The 16,915-nt window shown below is 48.4% G+C and overlaps 2 protein-coding genes across 20 annotated transcripts in view; one reads left to right on the top strand and one right to left on the bottom strand.

Annotated features, from left to right (window-relative positions):
* Window positions 1-5,492, top strand: part of CAST (calpastatin) — a 58,747-nt gene extending 53,255 nt beyond the window's left edge. For 10 of the 11 annotated variants that reach the window (XM_074854960.1, XM_074854958.1, XM_074854954.1 and 7 more), the window contains 3 exons: window positions 2,387-2,466; window positions 3,565-3,631; window positions 4,275-5,492. In XM_074854960.1, coding sequence (XP_074711061.1) covers window positions 2,387-2,466; window positions 3,565-3,622 — 138 coding nt within the window. In that variant the 3' untranslated portion in view covers window positions 3,623-3,631; window positions 4,275-5,492. The remainder of the gene's footprint in view (window positions 1-2,386; window positions 2,467-3,564; window positions 3,632-4,274) is intronic. The other variant, XM_074854956.1, reaches the window with a different exon arrangement.
* LOC141937392 (endoplasmic reticulum aminopeptidase 1-like) lies at window positions 2,868-16,902 on the bottom strand. Of its 9 annotated transcripts, XM_074854966.1 has the most exons (9): window positions 16,655-16,902; window positions 14,353-14,929; window positions 13,072-13,111; window positions 12,375-12,548; window positions 11,704-12,026; window positions 10,726-10,857; window positions 10,082-10,213; window positions 3,536-3,592; window positions 2,868-3,374 (listed from the first exon to the last, which is right to left on the bottom strand). In XM_074854966.1, exons 5-9 carry the CDS (start codon window positions 11,872-11,874, stop codon window positions 3,309-3,311), a joined length of 558 nt encoding a protein of 185 aa, XP_074711067.1. In that variant the 5' UTR covers window positions 11,875-12,026; window positions 12,375-12,548; window positions 13,072-13,111; window positions 14,353-14,929; window positions 16,655-16,902; the 3' UTR covers window positions 2,868-3,308. The 9 variants fall into 9 exon arrangements, with proteins under 9 accessions (XP_074711067.1, XP_074711066.1, XP_074711073.1 ...); XM_074854965.1 differs by having other exon boundaries at window positions 12,375-13,111; XM_074854972.1 differs by having other exon boundaries at window positions 10,726-10,853; window positions 12,375-13,111.
* Between the last annotated feature and the right edge of the window lie 13 nt (window positions 16,903-16,915).

Below are 16,915 nucleotides of genomic sequence, written 5' to 3'. Positions count from 1 at the left end.
GTGAGTGTCTTACAATGGTGTGTCTTGCTGTGTACTAAATACTTGGAAGAAGGAAGGTTTGTTGTATTTACTCTTTTAGAGGGGTAAAGGCTTGGAGACGTAAGCTGAGCAGAGAATTGTGCTAGCAGTTCTTGTACAGATTAGTGCGTCCAAAAAAGGTAGAGGCAGAGAAATCTTTCTTCAGTGATTGCGTGCACTACCTAGTGACAGTTGTAGGCTGGAACCGAGAAACAGCCCAGGAGGGTTTTGCAGAGAGAAATGGTAAAAGCAGAAACGAGTTTTAGATGTGTTAGGGAAAACAGCAGAGCTGACAGAGATGGAGGAGGAATGGACTGGAGGGGTGTTGTGATGAGAAACGGAGCGTTTGTTTGTCATACACAGCTGACAAAGAGCCGCCAGACCTTTCCCAGCAAAGTTTTGCACATGATGGTGTTTGAGGAAGGATGGTTGTGCTGGAAAAGAGCGTGAAGAAGGGGACTGAGATCCGGAACACACGAGAGAAGAATCACCGTCAGATGTGGTTTCTCCTTGCTCGTCACCTTGTGGCCTTGAGCTTAGACAGCGGGAGGGGTCTTGTGTGGCTTTGAGACACCCACCACAGTGTCCTTGGCCAAGGAGCCCCAGGGTGCTCTGGGGCAGCTGGTGGGGTATTGGTGTGGAAATCGTGGGCTCCTTTTGGTTTCTGCAAGTGCCCAAATGAGTTAAGAACCAGTGCGTCCCTCTTATTCGCCATTTGCTCTCTTACCCTCTAGAGTGTGCTGAGCGGAAAGGAGGCTTGGTGTTAGCTAGATTCATGTGCAAGGCCAAGGGCAAGGTCCTGCCCGTGGGTCGGGGCAATCCCCAGCACAAACCCAGGCTGGGCGAGGAGTGGCTGGAGAGCAGCCCCCAGGAGAAGGACTTGGGGGGGTTAGTGGGTGGAAAACTGCCTGTGAGCCAGCAACGTGCGCTGGCAGCCCAGAAAGCCACCCGTGTGCTGGGCTGCACCCAGAGCAGTGTGGGCAGCAGGGCGAGGGGGGGATTCTCCCCCTCTGCTCCGCTCTGGGAGACCCCCCTGCAGTGCTGGGTCCAGCTCTGGGGGCACCAACAGCAGAAGGACACGGACCTGCTCGAGCGGGGCCAGAGGAGGCCACGAAGATGCTCGGGGGGCTGGAGCACCCCCCTGTGAGGACAGGCTGAGAGAGTTGGGGGGTTCAGCTGGAGAAGAGAAGGCTCCGGGGAGACCTTAGAGTGGCCTCCCAGGACTGAAAGGGGCTACAGGAAAGCGGGGAGGGACTCTTGATCAGGGGTGTGGGGATAGGATGAGGAGAAACAGTTTTAAACTGAAAGAGAGGAGATTTAGATGAGATCTAAGGCAGAAACTGTTCCCTGTGAGGGTGGTGAGGCCCTGGCACAGGTTGCCCAGAGAAGCTGTGGCTGCCCCCTCCCTGGAAGGGTTCAAGGCCAGGTTGGACGGGGCTTTGGGCAACCTGGGCTAGTGGAAGGTGTCCCTGCCTGGGGCAGGGGGTGGGACTGGATGGGCTTTAAGGTCCCTCCCAACCCAAACCAGTCTGTGACTCTGTGGTTCCGTGGCGTGCCGTGGTCCCCACCTGCAGGCCAAGGGAGTGGTATGTGGTTTGGGAGTGGCGACTGGTTTTTGCACTCATCTGGGTGGTCCCTGCTGCTGGCTCCTGCTGGCCTGTCCCTCCCGTTTCCCTGCAGTAGTGACCTGCCTGCTTCCTGCACGGAGAGATGGAAAAACAAAGCTTGAATTTACACAATCTTTGACCAAACCATATATTAGCAGTCAAAAATTAAATCCCGTGGCTGGACACAGCTGTGGAACCGTAACCAGTTCCCAAGTGAAGCTCTGCATTCCTTAAGCTTATACTACAGCCAAGAGAGAATTGCAAGTTTGTACTTAAAATGTTGGTGATGGTAATCTGGGCTGTTCTGCTGTTTGTTCCTCTCCTGTGGGGCAGAGAAGCAGCAGCTTTGAAACTGAAGTTCAGATCAGGTGTAGTTATTCCTGGGGGGGAAACAGCTGTTTCCCAACGGCCCTTGTGACCACTGCAGTGCTTCCCCAAGTCCTTCCCGGGACACCGAATCCCCAGCGGCTCAAGACAAACTATCGGTGTTTTAAGTGCTGTGTTATTTGGTTACGATCTTCAGAGCTAAATCTTCTGCTGCAACGTTACTGCTTTGTCATAAATGCAAAACCTGCCGGTAGCTGCCAGCTGTTTCACCCGTGTGTGCTCCCCGGCACACGGGTCTCCCCAGGGTTGAGCTGCAGCCTTCGGGCCTCTCCTGCCTTACAGCCGCGGGTACAGTCATCTGTTACGGCTGACACCGGGGGAGACACCCGGTCCCTCTTCTGTTTGTAACTGTAATTATGTTTTTTTCTTTGGAGTGTAGGACAAAAGCGGAAAGGAAACCATCACCACTAAACCAACCCCAAAGGATAAAGGAAAACGCAAAAACTCTAAAACGGTATAAACATACATATTCTATATGTACAGTCAGTCGTGGCTACTGTAAACAATAAACTCGAAAGATGGGCAGCTGGATTTGGGGTTCATCCTGCACGGATATTCCTTTGGGGAGAATTTTACATCAATAGGTCAAACTTGATCCATTTTTGTAAGCATATACATAGGAGAAAAGCAGCTGTCTTTCAAGGGAAATTTTTGATAAACGGGGCTAAAATACATGAGCGCGTGGTCCTCCGTGTGTGGCTCAGCACCTCCTCCACAGGCGTTTGCTGATCTTAGAGTCACCCTCCACGTGCCTGCAGCTGCTGGGGGATCCCCATCACTTCTCTCTTTTCTTGACAGTTTTAAACCACAGCATTCTAAAAGTGGTGAGAAGGTACTCCTTCAACCACACGTCCATTTGTCAAGTTATGAACATAATTTATTTTAAAAAAAATGAATGAAAACCTACATATGTTCATAAATAAGTCTGCAGAATGAATCTGGTGGGAAGAGGAAGGCAGTTGCCTCTGTATTTTAAAAAGCAACAACAAAAAATGCTGGTTTGGCTTTTGTCATCCAGAACTACAGAAAATGGATTTAGGTCAGGGTGAGACATTTCCCGTCACGTTGTTCTCTCGCAGGTGACGTGCAGGGAGATGCCTGAACCAGGTGGTAACATCTGTTCTGGAAACATTACGTTTCACGTTCCAAGCGATGGGATTTTTCTTTATTACGAAATTGCTGCACACGCCTTTTGTGGAACAGCAGAACTGTCTTACAGTTTTCAGTGTAAAACTGGGGGGTCTTTAAGTCTTCGTCAGAAGGATGTATTTTTTAATGTTCTGAGTTGTGACTGGATCACTGGAATGGGTAAGAGGATGTTGAGAAGCGGGATGTGAAGAGGTCAGCCACAGCCCTCTTTATCTGAAACAAAGTGATGGAAAAATGAGAATATAGACACAACAGAAATGACAAATACTGCTTCTAAACTTCGTGTTTCAAGTGCGGATCATGTTTATGTCTGAACTGCGACTTCTGAGGTCACTGTTTTATTCCCTATTTTAGCAGAGTTCACAGTTTCTTACCTTCTCGTGCTTCTTCTCTTGCTCCGTAGGCAAAGGGAGAGTCCTCCAGCAAGAAATCTGAGAAGCAGAAAACAGGCTAAACGTTAACGTTGTGGGGTGAGTTGTCTCCCTCCCTGTTCTCTGAACTGCCACAAAGACAACTCACGCTCGTGGTTTGAAAGCTAAATTTGGTTGACAGTCTCTTAACTGAGCCAAGACATGGTTGGAGACGCTGTTAGGCACAGCTCTAGGAATGACTTTGAACTCAGTGTTCCTAGGCAGAAAAGGCCTTTTTTTTTTTTTTTAGTTTCCTGTACAGTTTGTTCAGAATTACTTCATGTAGCCAGATTCCGTTGGGTTCTTGTAGCTAAGGATTCCAAGGCATGACATACGGTCCCCCTCGTAAGAAGTTTTTGCAGATTAATGAAGTCCAAGCAGATCTCAAGTGGTGGCTTTTCTCTTTAGGACAGTGAGTGTAGGTCACAGACACAAAAACCCTCGTTCTTTGTGCTGAGATGAATTGGAGATCACACCCTTAACGTAAGAGTTCACGGAGGTACCTACACTTGGATGCTTGACCCTGGGGTCTGGCAGCCGGCCTGGGGCCAGGCAGCGGCATGGCAGGGACTGCTGCCCGCACCACACTTCCCAGCAGGAGCTCGCCTCTCTGGGCATGGAGCCTTCCTGCATTTCTTCCTATTTTTTTTTTTTTCTAAGTTGAAGAAGGTAAACGCTAACTTTTTTTTTTTCTTCCCCACAGGATCTTGGAGCATCATGTAAAACGTCTTCTTTCTGTTGGTGGATAATTATTCCTGAAGAACAAGAGCTGATCCCAAACGCGTGTGGTTATTCTGGGTGGTTTTTGTAGAGTGATACTTGCTGGACGTTTTTCCTCTTTCCTTTTTTCCCAGTAGTAGGCTAAGGTGTTTGGGTTTTTTTCTCCTAGCCATTCATTTTATTATACTCATATACTTTTTTCTAATTTTCTTCAGTTTTCAGAGGGAAAGAATGCTTTATATTTGCAAGAAATATATTTCATAAATGAATAGCAATGCCAAAAAAATAAAAAAAATCTGCAGACTTTTGCACATAATCTCCACAGAGTGCCTGTAAATCTCAGAAGAATATGTATGTGCTCGCATTTTTAACATTGCAGTGAATGCATTAAGTGTTCTGGAAGATAATGAGCTTTAGTTCTCTTCAGCTCTCCTCAGCCTGGCTGTGCAGTCTTTCCTCGAGCCAGTTCCTGGGAGGAAGCCACAGGTACGCTGTGAGCAGCTGAAGAATGAAAAACTGGGGATGAGCTGCTTCGTCAAGTGCATTTAGTAATAGAACAGTGTTTTGGATGCTGCCTTAACTGTAGTTAAAACAACCAAAATACACCAGATAAGGATTTTAGTTTTTTATTTCCAGTCGTACCTGTACTGTTACCTCGTAATTTCAGGAGTCTCCTGGACTGAACAAATCCAAATCCTATTGTAACAGTGACACCGTTACCGTCACAGAAGAGGAGGTGGAGAAGGAACGCGAGCCTTAGTGGGGATGACCAAGGAGTTCAGGTCAACAGGCGGACTCTTTCCTTTTAGTTTGCACTAGAAGTTCCCAGTCCTGCGCCTGTCCCTGGCGCTCCAGAGGGGGCGTAGGAACAGGGCAGGAGCTCACGCTGCAAGGAGCAACGTGGCGTCCGCCTGCTCTGCGAGGGACGGCCCAGGCCTCCCGAGGGCCTCCCTGCGTTTTCCTCCCCTCCGTAACCCGCAGAACATCCCTTTGCACATCCTGACACGGGCCAAGCTTCGCCAGCAGCTTGCAGAGGGAGGTCACACCAACGCTTGTACCGACGCCAAAACCTGCCTGGAGCGCGTGGCCTCGCAGACAGAGACAGCCCGGAGATTTCAGTTGGGGATATTTAGAGTTTTGACTGTACTCCGCAGTCTGTACTGAGAACCTGTGTCACACTAATAAAGTTTTTAAGCATGCACGATGATGTTCGTAACTTCTCATTCACGACAGCTCTTCTCTTGAACAGCTGTTGTCAGACAAAGGAAACCCCAAACTTGTCGGGCATATTAAAACTGAATATGGCGTGTTTAAAAAATCTGCAAAATACTTGTGAGTCACAACCTGGAGTGGGAGCCCGGCGGAGTCCTAACAGTTCTGTGATCCCCTTGGGTTAAATTAAGGTGAAACGACATTAACCAGTTGAAACGTTTTACTTTGGGTAGGAAGAGCTTAAACTCTTAAAGCGATGTGGTCTCCTACTGATAGAGGGGAAGGGGAAGGGGAAGGGAGAAAAAGAACACAGACCCCCACCCAGCGTTGTCTCGGGTCCGGGGATCTTGGGTGGGGGGTGCACACCCAGCAATGTCGGCGCCACCTTTTCAGTTCATTTTACCAGCTGATTTGCATACTGGACGAGGAGGGGTGGAGATTCCACCATGCCATAGGAAAAGGTGGAGCCGGGTCTGTGTGTGCGCTGAGGGGGGCCGGGGCACATTAACCCTTTAGCCCAGTTGAGTTGGTGGGCGCTATCTCCCCCCCAAACCTTTACCTTTTCCACAGGTTTTGTTTCTTGGACAATTACAGCTCCAGCTGCTGTCGGTTCTTTCTCTCTCTCACCAGTCCTCCAGCTCTTCCTCCAGGCTACAGTCACAAATTAATCTGTGGGTCTTACCCGAACGTTTGGTTTTACTTAGTCTCTGTCTTCCCCCTTCAAGGCTTCTCTGGGGGATGTGGCTGCTCCGCTCCCTCGCCCTTCGATCCGCCCTGTGCCTCCTGCGGCACAGAATTCCTTCCTCGGACTAATCCCAAAGGCCACCCCGTGTCCTTGAGGCTTTTCCTGGCGATGAATGTTTGAGGCATCGACTCCTCCAGTTCCTCAGGGTGGACCAGGGCTTGGTGGGGCCGAGCTCCGGGCCAGGCTGGTGCTGAGGGGGCAGAAGCAACCGCCAGCCCCCAGCAACCAGTAGACGCAGCCCTCCTCGTAATTACTTTGACAGATGCCATCTTAATTACAGTTGCTGCTTGGGGGGTCGTTTAATTGCGTGGTGCTTGAGCTGAGGAACACGTCTGACATTACGACAAAATGTTACGAGTTAAAACACTGAGCAGTGGCAGCATTAGGTGGCCTTACGGCTCCTTTCGCAGAAACGAATTCATCCACTTGAGTGTTCCCTCCAGCCCTGAATTTTCACAGCTTTTCAGTGCTATTTCCAACAAATATGAGCAAGCTGCCTCCATTTACAGATGGTTGTTTCGCAGCCGTGTTTCGACTTTCTCAACATTTCCACCCATCCGTTGCATATTGTCGTCAATAGGTCACTGGACACAGCACAGCCGTGCGCTTTTTTCCTCCAGAGAACTGATGGATTCTTTCACCCGTTGACAAAAAATGTGAAAGAAGCCGCTGGTGTCGTCCCTGACGCGCTTGGGAACGCAGCCACTGGGAACCTGGAGGCTGCTCCTGCTCTGTAAATTCACTGCATTCCCTGCGCTGCTGCAAGCTGCCTTCCTCAGGGGTGTTTTTTAACTTTTTTTGTTAAAGGAGGTATTCCTAATCACAGGGCTCATCGTGGAAGCTTAACACCACCTCAGCCTTGAGCTGGGTGTTGACGGATACTTTCCAAAGACACAGCGGCTCTACATGTGTACGAGTTAAACGCAGCATTTTCCCACAGTTTACCTGGACAAGCACAACACGAGATGCAAATACTTGTACAAAGTGCAAGAAAGACACAAACAGGAGACAAGGGAGTTGCTGGATTTTCTCTCTCGGCCTTACAGAGACCCAGCGCTGCGAGAGCCTGCTCAGATTTAAACTGAAGACTAAGAACTAAGCCAGAGCAATGCACTGCTCCCTAGACCCTCATTTTATATTCAGTACGTTGCATTACTTGTGGCTGTGTTTTGCCCTAAAGAACAAAAAGTTGCTTAAAGTGGCAACAAAAGCTTCTGAAAAGAAATTGTTGGGGGTGCCACTAAATCTGCACATTGACCACTCTGGGTTTTTTACCGCCGACAGAGGTTTTGGAGTAAACAGACAAAATGATTCACACGGAGAATTTCCCCCAGAATAGATGTAGAACAATGGTGCACTCTCACTTCCTTCATCGTTTTCCTTCTGTCTGCTCAGTGAAAAGACCTATTTTATTTTTTCTTCCTCACTACCTTCCAGAACGGGTAGAAGATATTAATAGAGGCAGGTAAACCATGAACAGTTTGGCGGGTGAAGGTTCATAGTCCGCATCCAAGCCCTCTGCTCAAACAAAGGACAACTTTCTCTGTGCCACTGGCTTAATGCTCCCCCATCCGTAACTGAACTCATCACTGCAGTGATCTTTTTTTGAGGAGAAGGAGGCCCTGACCCGGATGGTCCATAACTGGTCACGCTTTTACCGTGTTAGGATTTAATCCAGACTTTAATTTCAGTTTTACCATGACTGTTTTTCAAAACCAGAACCCAGTCGGCTTTACCTGTGTGAGCTGTGACCTTGTCGTGTGCCGACCTGTCACCCCAGTGACAGTGCCTGCTACAGAATTCAAACAGAGTTCCGATCTGGCAAAAAACATATCACCGACACTCAGAAAATGGCTGGTCTTGTAGAAAGTAGAGTTTGAAAATACAATTGGGTAGAGAGAGCAGTAAAACAACTGATGTTCCTTACTCTCCTGCAACTTTCTCCCAATTTTCTTTTAAAAACGTCCAAGCTAGACGAGAGCGAGACAGATTTTTGGCAACAAGCACAGTAACATATGGAAGATCCTGAGTTACGATGTCACCATGCAGACCTTGATCCATTAACCTAAGAACTAATAACAGAAATGGAAGCTGTTTGGACCGGTAGATAAAGCTGACAAATTACTGTTCCCTTACAACCTTGAACTGGTTCTGCGGTTGAGAGTTCACATTTCTGAACATCCTGACACATCATTTTTGCTGGGTTACTTCCAACTGCTCCCTGGCTGCTTCCATCGTCCCCATTTCTATTATTTTCACAATTACAGTTCTTCGGCAGACCCGTACCCTGAGTAAAAAGGATAAAAACAAGGCTACGTTTTGCTCCTACTCAAAATTTCCACATTAATATGAACCTTTCTCCTCCCCCTGTGAGAAAGGTGTTTGTTCTACACTGTCTTGGTGCAAAATGTAGGCCAGCAAGTGCTGCTCATGACTGAGGTGTCCAAACAGCAGAGCAATGCAAAGAATAAATAAAAATGTTACAAAACAGCTAAAATATGTCTCCGGTGATATCTGAACACAGCTAAATCAGTGTCCCATGCTGCCACTGCACCAGTGGCAGAAACCAGGTGCCCCAAATGCAGGGTTTGAAGCTAATGCCTGGAAACCTCCGTGGTGCTCAGCTCTCTTAAAAGCAGGAAACCTCAAATTTTTGTAAGAAATGTAGAGCGTATGTACCTATAATCCAAGTAACTACAAAGGTAAATCAAGAAGTGCCTGTCGAGCAGAGATAAGATGTGTGACTAGCTGTTTCATTGTGTTCTGTCCTCATGTGGTACAGCATATTCTGAGCGCGTTGACTCCTGCCACCAAAAGACAGAAATGAAAAAGGTGCAGACACTTACCCCGACCGTATTAACCCTGTAAAGCCTTATCATAAAGTCGTAAGATTTGGGGTTGGAAGCAGCTCTGCAGCTACTGGCACTCTGGGGTCCACCACTGCTGGTGAGTACTACAGCTCTGAGCTACACCGGGAAGGACTCGCACCCAGAGAGCTCAGTGAGTGTTCTGCAAAAGCTCTCGATGTACGTCACAGTTTGCCACAGGGGAGTATTTTGGTCAGTATTTTGGTCTGTGCGCTGAGATTTCCCCGCTGTGTTCACCCTGGGGATGAAGGAGAACCTGCTCCCAGCACGCAGCGCTCCCGCTGCAGGCGGACGGTCACCACGGAAAACCTTTCTGTGGTGTCAAAGTCCTCCCGTCAAGTCTCTCCTTTAATCCAGTGCTGGTCGGCAGCGAGGGAGAAAAAGAGGAGGAAGGTGGGAGTGTAACGGCAGCGACACGGGCAGGCAAGAGCAGCGCGCAGGCTGCTGGCTGTTCGTCAGCTCCACGCAGGTATCAGCTGGTTTTCTTGTGGAGATTTTAATATATTTAATGGCATCTCTTGAAGTACTGCTGTTTTCAGACAGCCCTGGGCACAGGAGTAGGATTTCTGTCCAATCTCAGAAAAAACAAGATTTCCAGTGGAAGTGGAGAACCTTACGCTCTCCCTAGAACCGTGCTCAAGTGGCAAAGAATGCGCCTGGCAGGGGCACGCATCAAGGCAGGGAAGAGCAACGTGAGAGGGCACAGGTACATGACAAACGCCTCAATCCTGACGGGTGAAAAAACTGATGTTTACTGCATTTGGAGGTGATGGTGCCTTCTGCAAAAGTTCTTTTTTGTCAGTACCTACTGTAGGGCAAATCTGAAAGGAAAAAATGTTTTTGTCCTCTCTCTTTGATGTCCTAATCATAAGTACTGGTCACAGCCTTCAGTAACAGATTATGAGTTTCAGTAATTGTTTATGAGAAGTTGCAAAATCTGGAAAAAATAGAATAAGGAATACTTGCCTTTGTCATGCTGTTCCACAGATCTTCATTTTTTGTATCCTGAGAGCTGTATTTCTGCAGGTCCTGGACAAGCCCAGCTTTAAACACGTCAGCACTCAGGTAGTCCCTCCGCATATCTGATATACGAGATCCCTGAAAAAAGGAGCAACAAAGACTTCACAAAACTACTCCTTAGCTGGCAAGATGCGTGTGTCAGAAAAATTTCATGCCACTAATCTACATAGCAGTTCACTTCTGTGTTTCTGATTTAAAAAAAAAATCCTGTTTTATGTATATTGAAACAGTACTTTGGTTTTTTGTGATCTTTACTCTTAAAAATATCATGATTAAGTAAGTGACGTTATTATTTTTTTGATTACTGTACGAGCCAGCACCATCTAAACCCCCTGTGAAAGACAGTCCTTGGGTTAAGAAGCCCCCCAAATGGCTTAAGACTAAATTGATACAGAACAGGTAGAAGAAGCAAAGGCTTCCTCATTTTAGAAATGGAAAAGGCAACTGCCGTTGTTTTGGTGTTTTGGACACAAAAGTAACAAAACCATGAACAACATGTCAGGAACTTCAAGTGTAGGGGTGAAATCAGTAAAGCACAATTGTATAGTACAAGCAGTCCAACTGAAATCAGCAGCAGTCACGTGTTTTACCTTCTCGTGAGAAACGTTATTAAACTTTTCTAAAATTTGAGCTGGATCTTCCACAGGAGTAGATACAGGATGTGATGAATTTAACGTGTCCACTGCCATAGAATCAAAACATCTCCTTAAGAAATAGTCTTCCTGACAGGAGGCAAACCCAAATATTACTACTAAATTTTGCTCAGTGACCATGGAATCCCTATTCATTCACTTTTCAGTCCATTCCACACGATCTTTAAATCACACCAAGAAAGCAAACCCTATCTTTCTTTTTACTGCAGAGCATAACAACCCCCAAAACAGTAATAGACAGCCGAATGAGTTCTGATATTCTAAATTAAGTTAAATAGTGGACCTACTTGAGGATGCCCCTGACTAGATGGCTTTGAAAGGTTCCTTCCAACCCAAACCGCCCTGTGACTCTGTGGTTCTATGATTCTAAATAGTCGAGCTAGTGAGACTTAAAAATAACTCCAAAAAGACACCTGCACATCCCAACGGTTTGATGACAGAGTAGTCAGTAACCATAACACATTTTTTTAAAGAATTAAAATGCTGTATTTCCCCATTGGCATGCCACTGTAGTGCTATGGCAAAATTCTTCCCAGATGCATTATTTGTCTCACTCTGGTAAAAAATTTCATATATCAGACCTCTGCTAAAGCTCATGGAAGGATTTTAGTGTTTTCAAGTCTGACCCTATTTGATGAAATAAGATAAAATAATTTCTTTACATTTCTGGAAGTCTAAATGCCTTTAAAAAAAGAATAGACTTTCACTGCAATAATTAAGTTCCATTATAAGTTCCTGAAAAATATTTACATATAGTTAAATCAACATTACTCCCCTTCAGAGTTAACATCAGATAATCCTCTCAAACAGAAATTTAAAAGTGGTTCACAGCACAAATCTGCCTTATCTTTATCCTTGCTAATTGGTGGATTTAGAAGGCAGTTATAAAATCAAAATACAGTAGCTGCTGCTTACGACTCTTGGTTCTGGATGGGTAACGCTGACTGACATGAACTCCATAAACTCTGCAAACCCTTCATTTAACCACCGATCATTCCACCAGTCCATGGTAACGCCGCTGCCAAACCACTGGGGGAAAAAGGGGAAAAAAAAACCACTTCTGAAATTACATATGCAATTTATCATAAAAGCTGCTACTCACCTGTATGAAACTGCATTTATAGTAAAAAAAAAAAAAAAAGCTGGAGGCTTTTCAGGGTCATGCAACAACAGAGATTCCCAGTATGTGGTCAGTCAGTCCCCAGCACCAGACTGAAAATCGGGAAGAGCTGCTAAATCTAGAAGAAAACAATAAAATAGCACTTGTATCGTTTTACTCAACAAAGAACTTGCTCACCCACTCATCCCACTTCATGACTGGTCCCACACCGGCAGACGTATCACACACCCTTCTAAGGGCTCTCTTAACTGTAATTGCAAAAACACACTCTAAAAAAAAGCTCTACAGAGAAGACCAGGGTTTTCAGTTTCCAGTGGAGCTTTTCAATCTGTCCTTGAGTTCTCTGAAGCAGCCGGTTTAAAAGCCCATGAACCACACTTGGCCCTCTCTTAATACTCTAAATCACCGATTTTGTGCGCTCTATGCTTAATAAGGCCTCAAATAAGTTCAGTTATTTAACACTTACCTTGTTTAGGTGAAGGATACGGAGTGCTGAAATAATCCTCCTAGAAATCTAAAAGTTTCGCTGCCACATCCAACGCGTGATCAGCTTGGTTGATCCTGTCTGTGCACAGCGAAATCCTCAGCGGAGCAGCAGGCAGTGCTTCAACACCAGCCCCAAAAGCTTGCGGAGGTTGTTCTTGAGTGACCATGGAAAGGGACACCAGAGCACACACCTAACACTTCACATACGTGAGTTACCGAAACATTTGCCGAAAAACACGATCTGAATTAGGAATACAAGTTTTAAAACCTATGCAGCAGAACCGCCAAGCCCCTACAAAGACTTCTACAGCTTCCACCCGCACTGTGTTAGAGTCGTTCAACTGACGCAGCTTTATTGTAGTGCTGATTCTCCACGAAAATTCTATTTCATTTGCCTTTAATTTTTATATATATATATATATGCAGTTAAATATAATCTCACATGAAAACAACTATAGTACCAATGGATATAATTATACAAAAAGCAAGCCCATTTCCAAAACTTTTGAAACTAATAAAGCTCAGAATGTAAACTAATCATCCAATTACAAACCAAATTTCCTTCTTTCATTCCTGCAAAATGTCAAGATACAGAAATCCAGTGCTTTAACTGAAAAGTAAACCATTATGTATTCACACAGACTTACAAAGAAGCTCTTAGAAAATGAGACAGTTACCTTAACTGGTGAGTGGTTCTTTTGCTGATGGATTTAAAATCTGAAATGAGAAAGGCCACGAGGTAGGCACTCACCTCCACAGTGGTATCAAAACAGTCCTCAACAGTCAGGGAGTCACGTTCACAGACTTCCCCTAGAAACCCAGCGCAGCCCACTGCCTGCCTGTGAGGACTGTGGCAGCAACTGTTGTTGCATTTCTTCTCAGTTTAAAGATGCCACCTTCTGAAGGTACCACCTTTAAAGACTTTCTCCCTTCCTCTTCTTTCCTTTCTTTCTTTTCTTTCTTATAGATCTATCAATAAGAGACCACATCGCTTATGATCCTTTCCCAAGTTTAAGCTCTTCCTACCCCAAGTAAAACATTTCAACTGCCCATTTAACATTGTTATTTAACCCAAGGGGATCACAGAACCGTTGCGACTCCCTGGGCTCCCAGTCTGGGCTGTGACAGAGACAGACGGGGGTTCGGGCTCCACCGGCCTGGACTGCCCTCAGTCCCTGGTGGGGCCGCACAGCAGAGGGAGGAGACACCTCCATGCACCCCTTCCCCACCTCGTACGGGTACCATCGACGACTGGAAGACGGTAAGAGAAGGAAGACCAGGGAGACCCCGAGGTCTCCCCAGGCCCACCTCGGGTGAAGGCAGCTTCCAGCGAGAAGGGCCAAGGCGAGCGTGCCACGAGCTCTGTCCCCTTACAGACCCTGGGAGCCCCAGCCCGTGCCCTGGAGGTGCTGACACGCGGCGCTTCGCCGAGCTCCAGCATCCAGAGTGTGGAGAAAATCTGGCGGGTCAGGCACTCACTGGGAGCAGAGCTCAGGGGGTCTCCTCCTTGATTTACCCAAAGGAGACATGGCTTTCTGGACCATGCATGCCCCAGTGTCATGACCCAGACTGGAAGCGCAGAGAATCGCAATGGTTCTGTGATCCCCTCGGGTTAAATTAAGGTGAAACAACACCAAAAGTCCTGTAAAATGTTTGACTTGTGGTAGAGAACAATTTAAACTTGGAAAAGGATAATAAGCAATGTGGTCTCTTATAAATCTGTAAGAAGGGGAAGGGGAAGGGGAAGGGGAAGGGGAAGGGGAAGGGGAAGGGGAAGGGGAAGGGGAAGGGGAAGGGGAAGGGGAAGGGGAAGGGGAAGGGGAAGGGGAAGGGGAAGGGGAAGGGGAAGGGAAGGGGAAGGGGAGCGTCAAAGCAATCCAGATCACCACCCCTGACTCCAGCGGTGTCTAAAGTTTCTGTTGCCTTTTAAAGTTCATTTTATTAGCTGATTAGCATACTAGACAAGGAGGGACAGGGATTCCACAAATTCATTTCCATGAGAGATGAGGAAAAAGGTGGAACAGGGGTTCCAGTTGAGTCGGTGGTTGACCAGCTTTGGTTTTTCCTCTGTTCCCAGAGATCTTATCAGTCATTCCAGAAATGATCACTTATCAGTTCTTGTTGCTACTGCAATGGCAAAGGGCCATAGTCATTATCAAGTCATTAGCAAGGCAAGCATGCACAACAGGGGTTCGCTCAGTCCATGTCTCCCCCTTTGAGTTTTATCTAAGGAGTTTGTCAATGCAACTGCAAGGGAGTGGGTGAATCCTTCCATACACTCCCGCTCCTGTGAGGGACATTCCTTAAGCCACAGCTTGTCCTTGAGGTTTTCTGTAAGCCCAGCCCCGAAGCTCACATCTTCTGGCCTCCCCACTGGCCGCAGCCCAGCCTCCCCGGCGCAGCCCCTCCGTGAGGCTCCTGTCCTCCTGGAGAGGGATACGCAGCCATGTCTGGGGGAGCAGGTGGAACGGGGCAGAGGTGGCTGGGGGGTGGGACCCGGCTGGGCACAGGGAGGGGGTTCAGCAAGGCTCAGCCCTGTGTTGAAGATTAAATTTTTAGAGCAACATAGCAATAATATGCTTAGGTCAAAATAGATGTTCTTTGTCTATGTTAAAGCCAAAGCCACCCCTCATCAGCAAGACAAGTACAGCCTTGAGCAAGGACATCGCAGAGCTTGCAGAGGGTACAGCGCCAACTGGGCAAGCAAACTCAAAGTCCGTGTATCCTTCACTGAACTGCCCTCATTATAATACTAAAAATCCCTCCTACAGGTCAAGAAGCCCCCTGCCCAGGTGAAGACCCTTCCCCTGAGCACACACAGTAGTAGCAGCATTAGATAAGCTGCATTATAATTGTACGTTAATCACTGACCAATCAGTATCTAACAGGCATGTCTGGAAAAGCACTAACCTCTGATTTTTGTGTATAAAAGGAGCATGAAAACCTGCTGTTGGGTGCTTGATTTGTGGAAAAGTGCCCCAAGTGCCCAGGCCTGGATAAATACAGTATCTGTCCTGGGCGTGTTCGGATCGGGTTATTGCACGGCAGCACAAGGCCGCTCTCTGGAGAACACGGGGCGCACCCTTGTGCTCTCTGCAGCTGGCAGAGGATCGCCCTGGGCTCAGCCTTGCCCAAGGGGAGGAGGACACGGCAGGGGAGCTGGGCTGCTGGGGCAGGCAGGCCAGCAGGATCTGAAGGGCTGCATCTGCCCAGGTGGCAGCTGAGGGATGGGAGGGTCATCTATGAGGGTTAGAGAGGGCCGTGGGGTGTCTGTGGGGGCTGGTGGGGAGGAGGAAACACCCTGTGTAGGGAGCAGTGGACTGGAGCCAGGATCGGTCCCCGCCGTGGCCAGGGAGGGCTCTGCTGCCTGCATGGACGAGGGGCAGCATGGGCAGAGCAGAGAGAAATTTCAGGGGCATGGTGGGCAGCACCTTCCGGCTGGAAGGGCTCTGCCCCCCAGGCCCTTGTAGCGGCCCTACAGCACCTTCCACGGCATCCTGCGAGGACGAGGAGAGCCCCTGGGGTTCTCTGGAGGGGCTGCTCAGCCCCACGTGTGCCCCTGAAAGGGCTGTGAGAGGCCATGGGGTTCTCTGGAGGGCAGCAGGGCCCTGCCTGGGCCCAGCCAAGCCCTACCGCAGTGTCCAGGTATGAAATTGGCCATGTCAGAGCCCGCTGCTTCCTGCTGAGCGGCCGTTCCTCCCTCAGGCACGCAGAGGGGCTGGGAGGGGTGCGCAGTGGGTCCCACCAGTGGGGGACTGGGCAGGGGCAGAGGCCACCCATGACACTGTCAGCCACATGCATGGCACTCCCGTGACAGTGGCCTCATGATGTCACACACCACCTCCCTGCCCATCATCCCCAGGATGGGGACCCGCAGGGGGATGGGATGGGATGGGATGGGATGGGATGGGATGGGATGGGATGGGATGGGATGGGATGGGATGGGATGGGGATGGGATGGGGATGGGATGGGGATGGGATGGGGACCCCCAGGTAGACAGAGACAGGTCGCCACAGGGTCAGAGCAGTGAAAATACACCTAGATGCCATAAGCAGTCCCGAGTTGCGGCTCAGAGAAAACCAACTGTCCCCGAAACACCCCCGAAACACCTTCAAGAAGGCACGGTGAAAGCAGGGCCAGCAATTGCCCACAACGCCAAAATCGCGGGTGCAAGCCCTGCTGCTCTGCTGCTATTCCCGGACAGACTCATCCGCTTAGATCATTGAAATGCTTAGATTTTCCATTCTTTAAAAAATTACCATGAAGCGCAGTTTTAGCATAATTAAGGAAACAGCGTCGGCAGCTCAGGGCATCGTGGCGTCCCCCCTTTCGTTGCCGTGCTGCGGCATTTCTGTTAACACCAGCCACTTGTGGCTCCACCCCGGCAGCCCGGACAATCCCAGACCGTCCAGCCCGGCCCGAACAGCGCAAACCCCGCGCTTCTGCCCGCTCTCCTCACCCGCCCCGGGCTGCTGGGGCCGGGGCCGTCCTGGTGGCAGCTCTGAGGGCGGTGGCGGTGG

Source organism: Strix uralensis, chromosome Z (genome assembly GCF_047716275.1).
Source record: "Strix uralensis isolate ZFMK-TIS-50842 chromosome Z, bStrUra1, whole genome shotgun sequence".
Taxonomy (NCBI): Eukaryota; Metazoa; Chordata; class Aves; order Strigiformes; family Strigidae; genus Strix; species Strix uralensis.
Note: the sequence above shows the minus strand (reverse complement) of the source record. Positions and strands in the feature narration are given on the sequence as shown.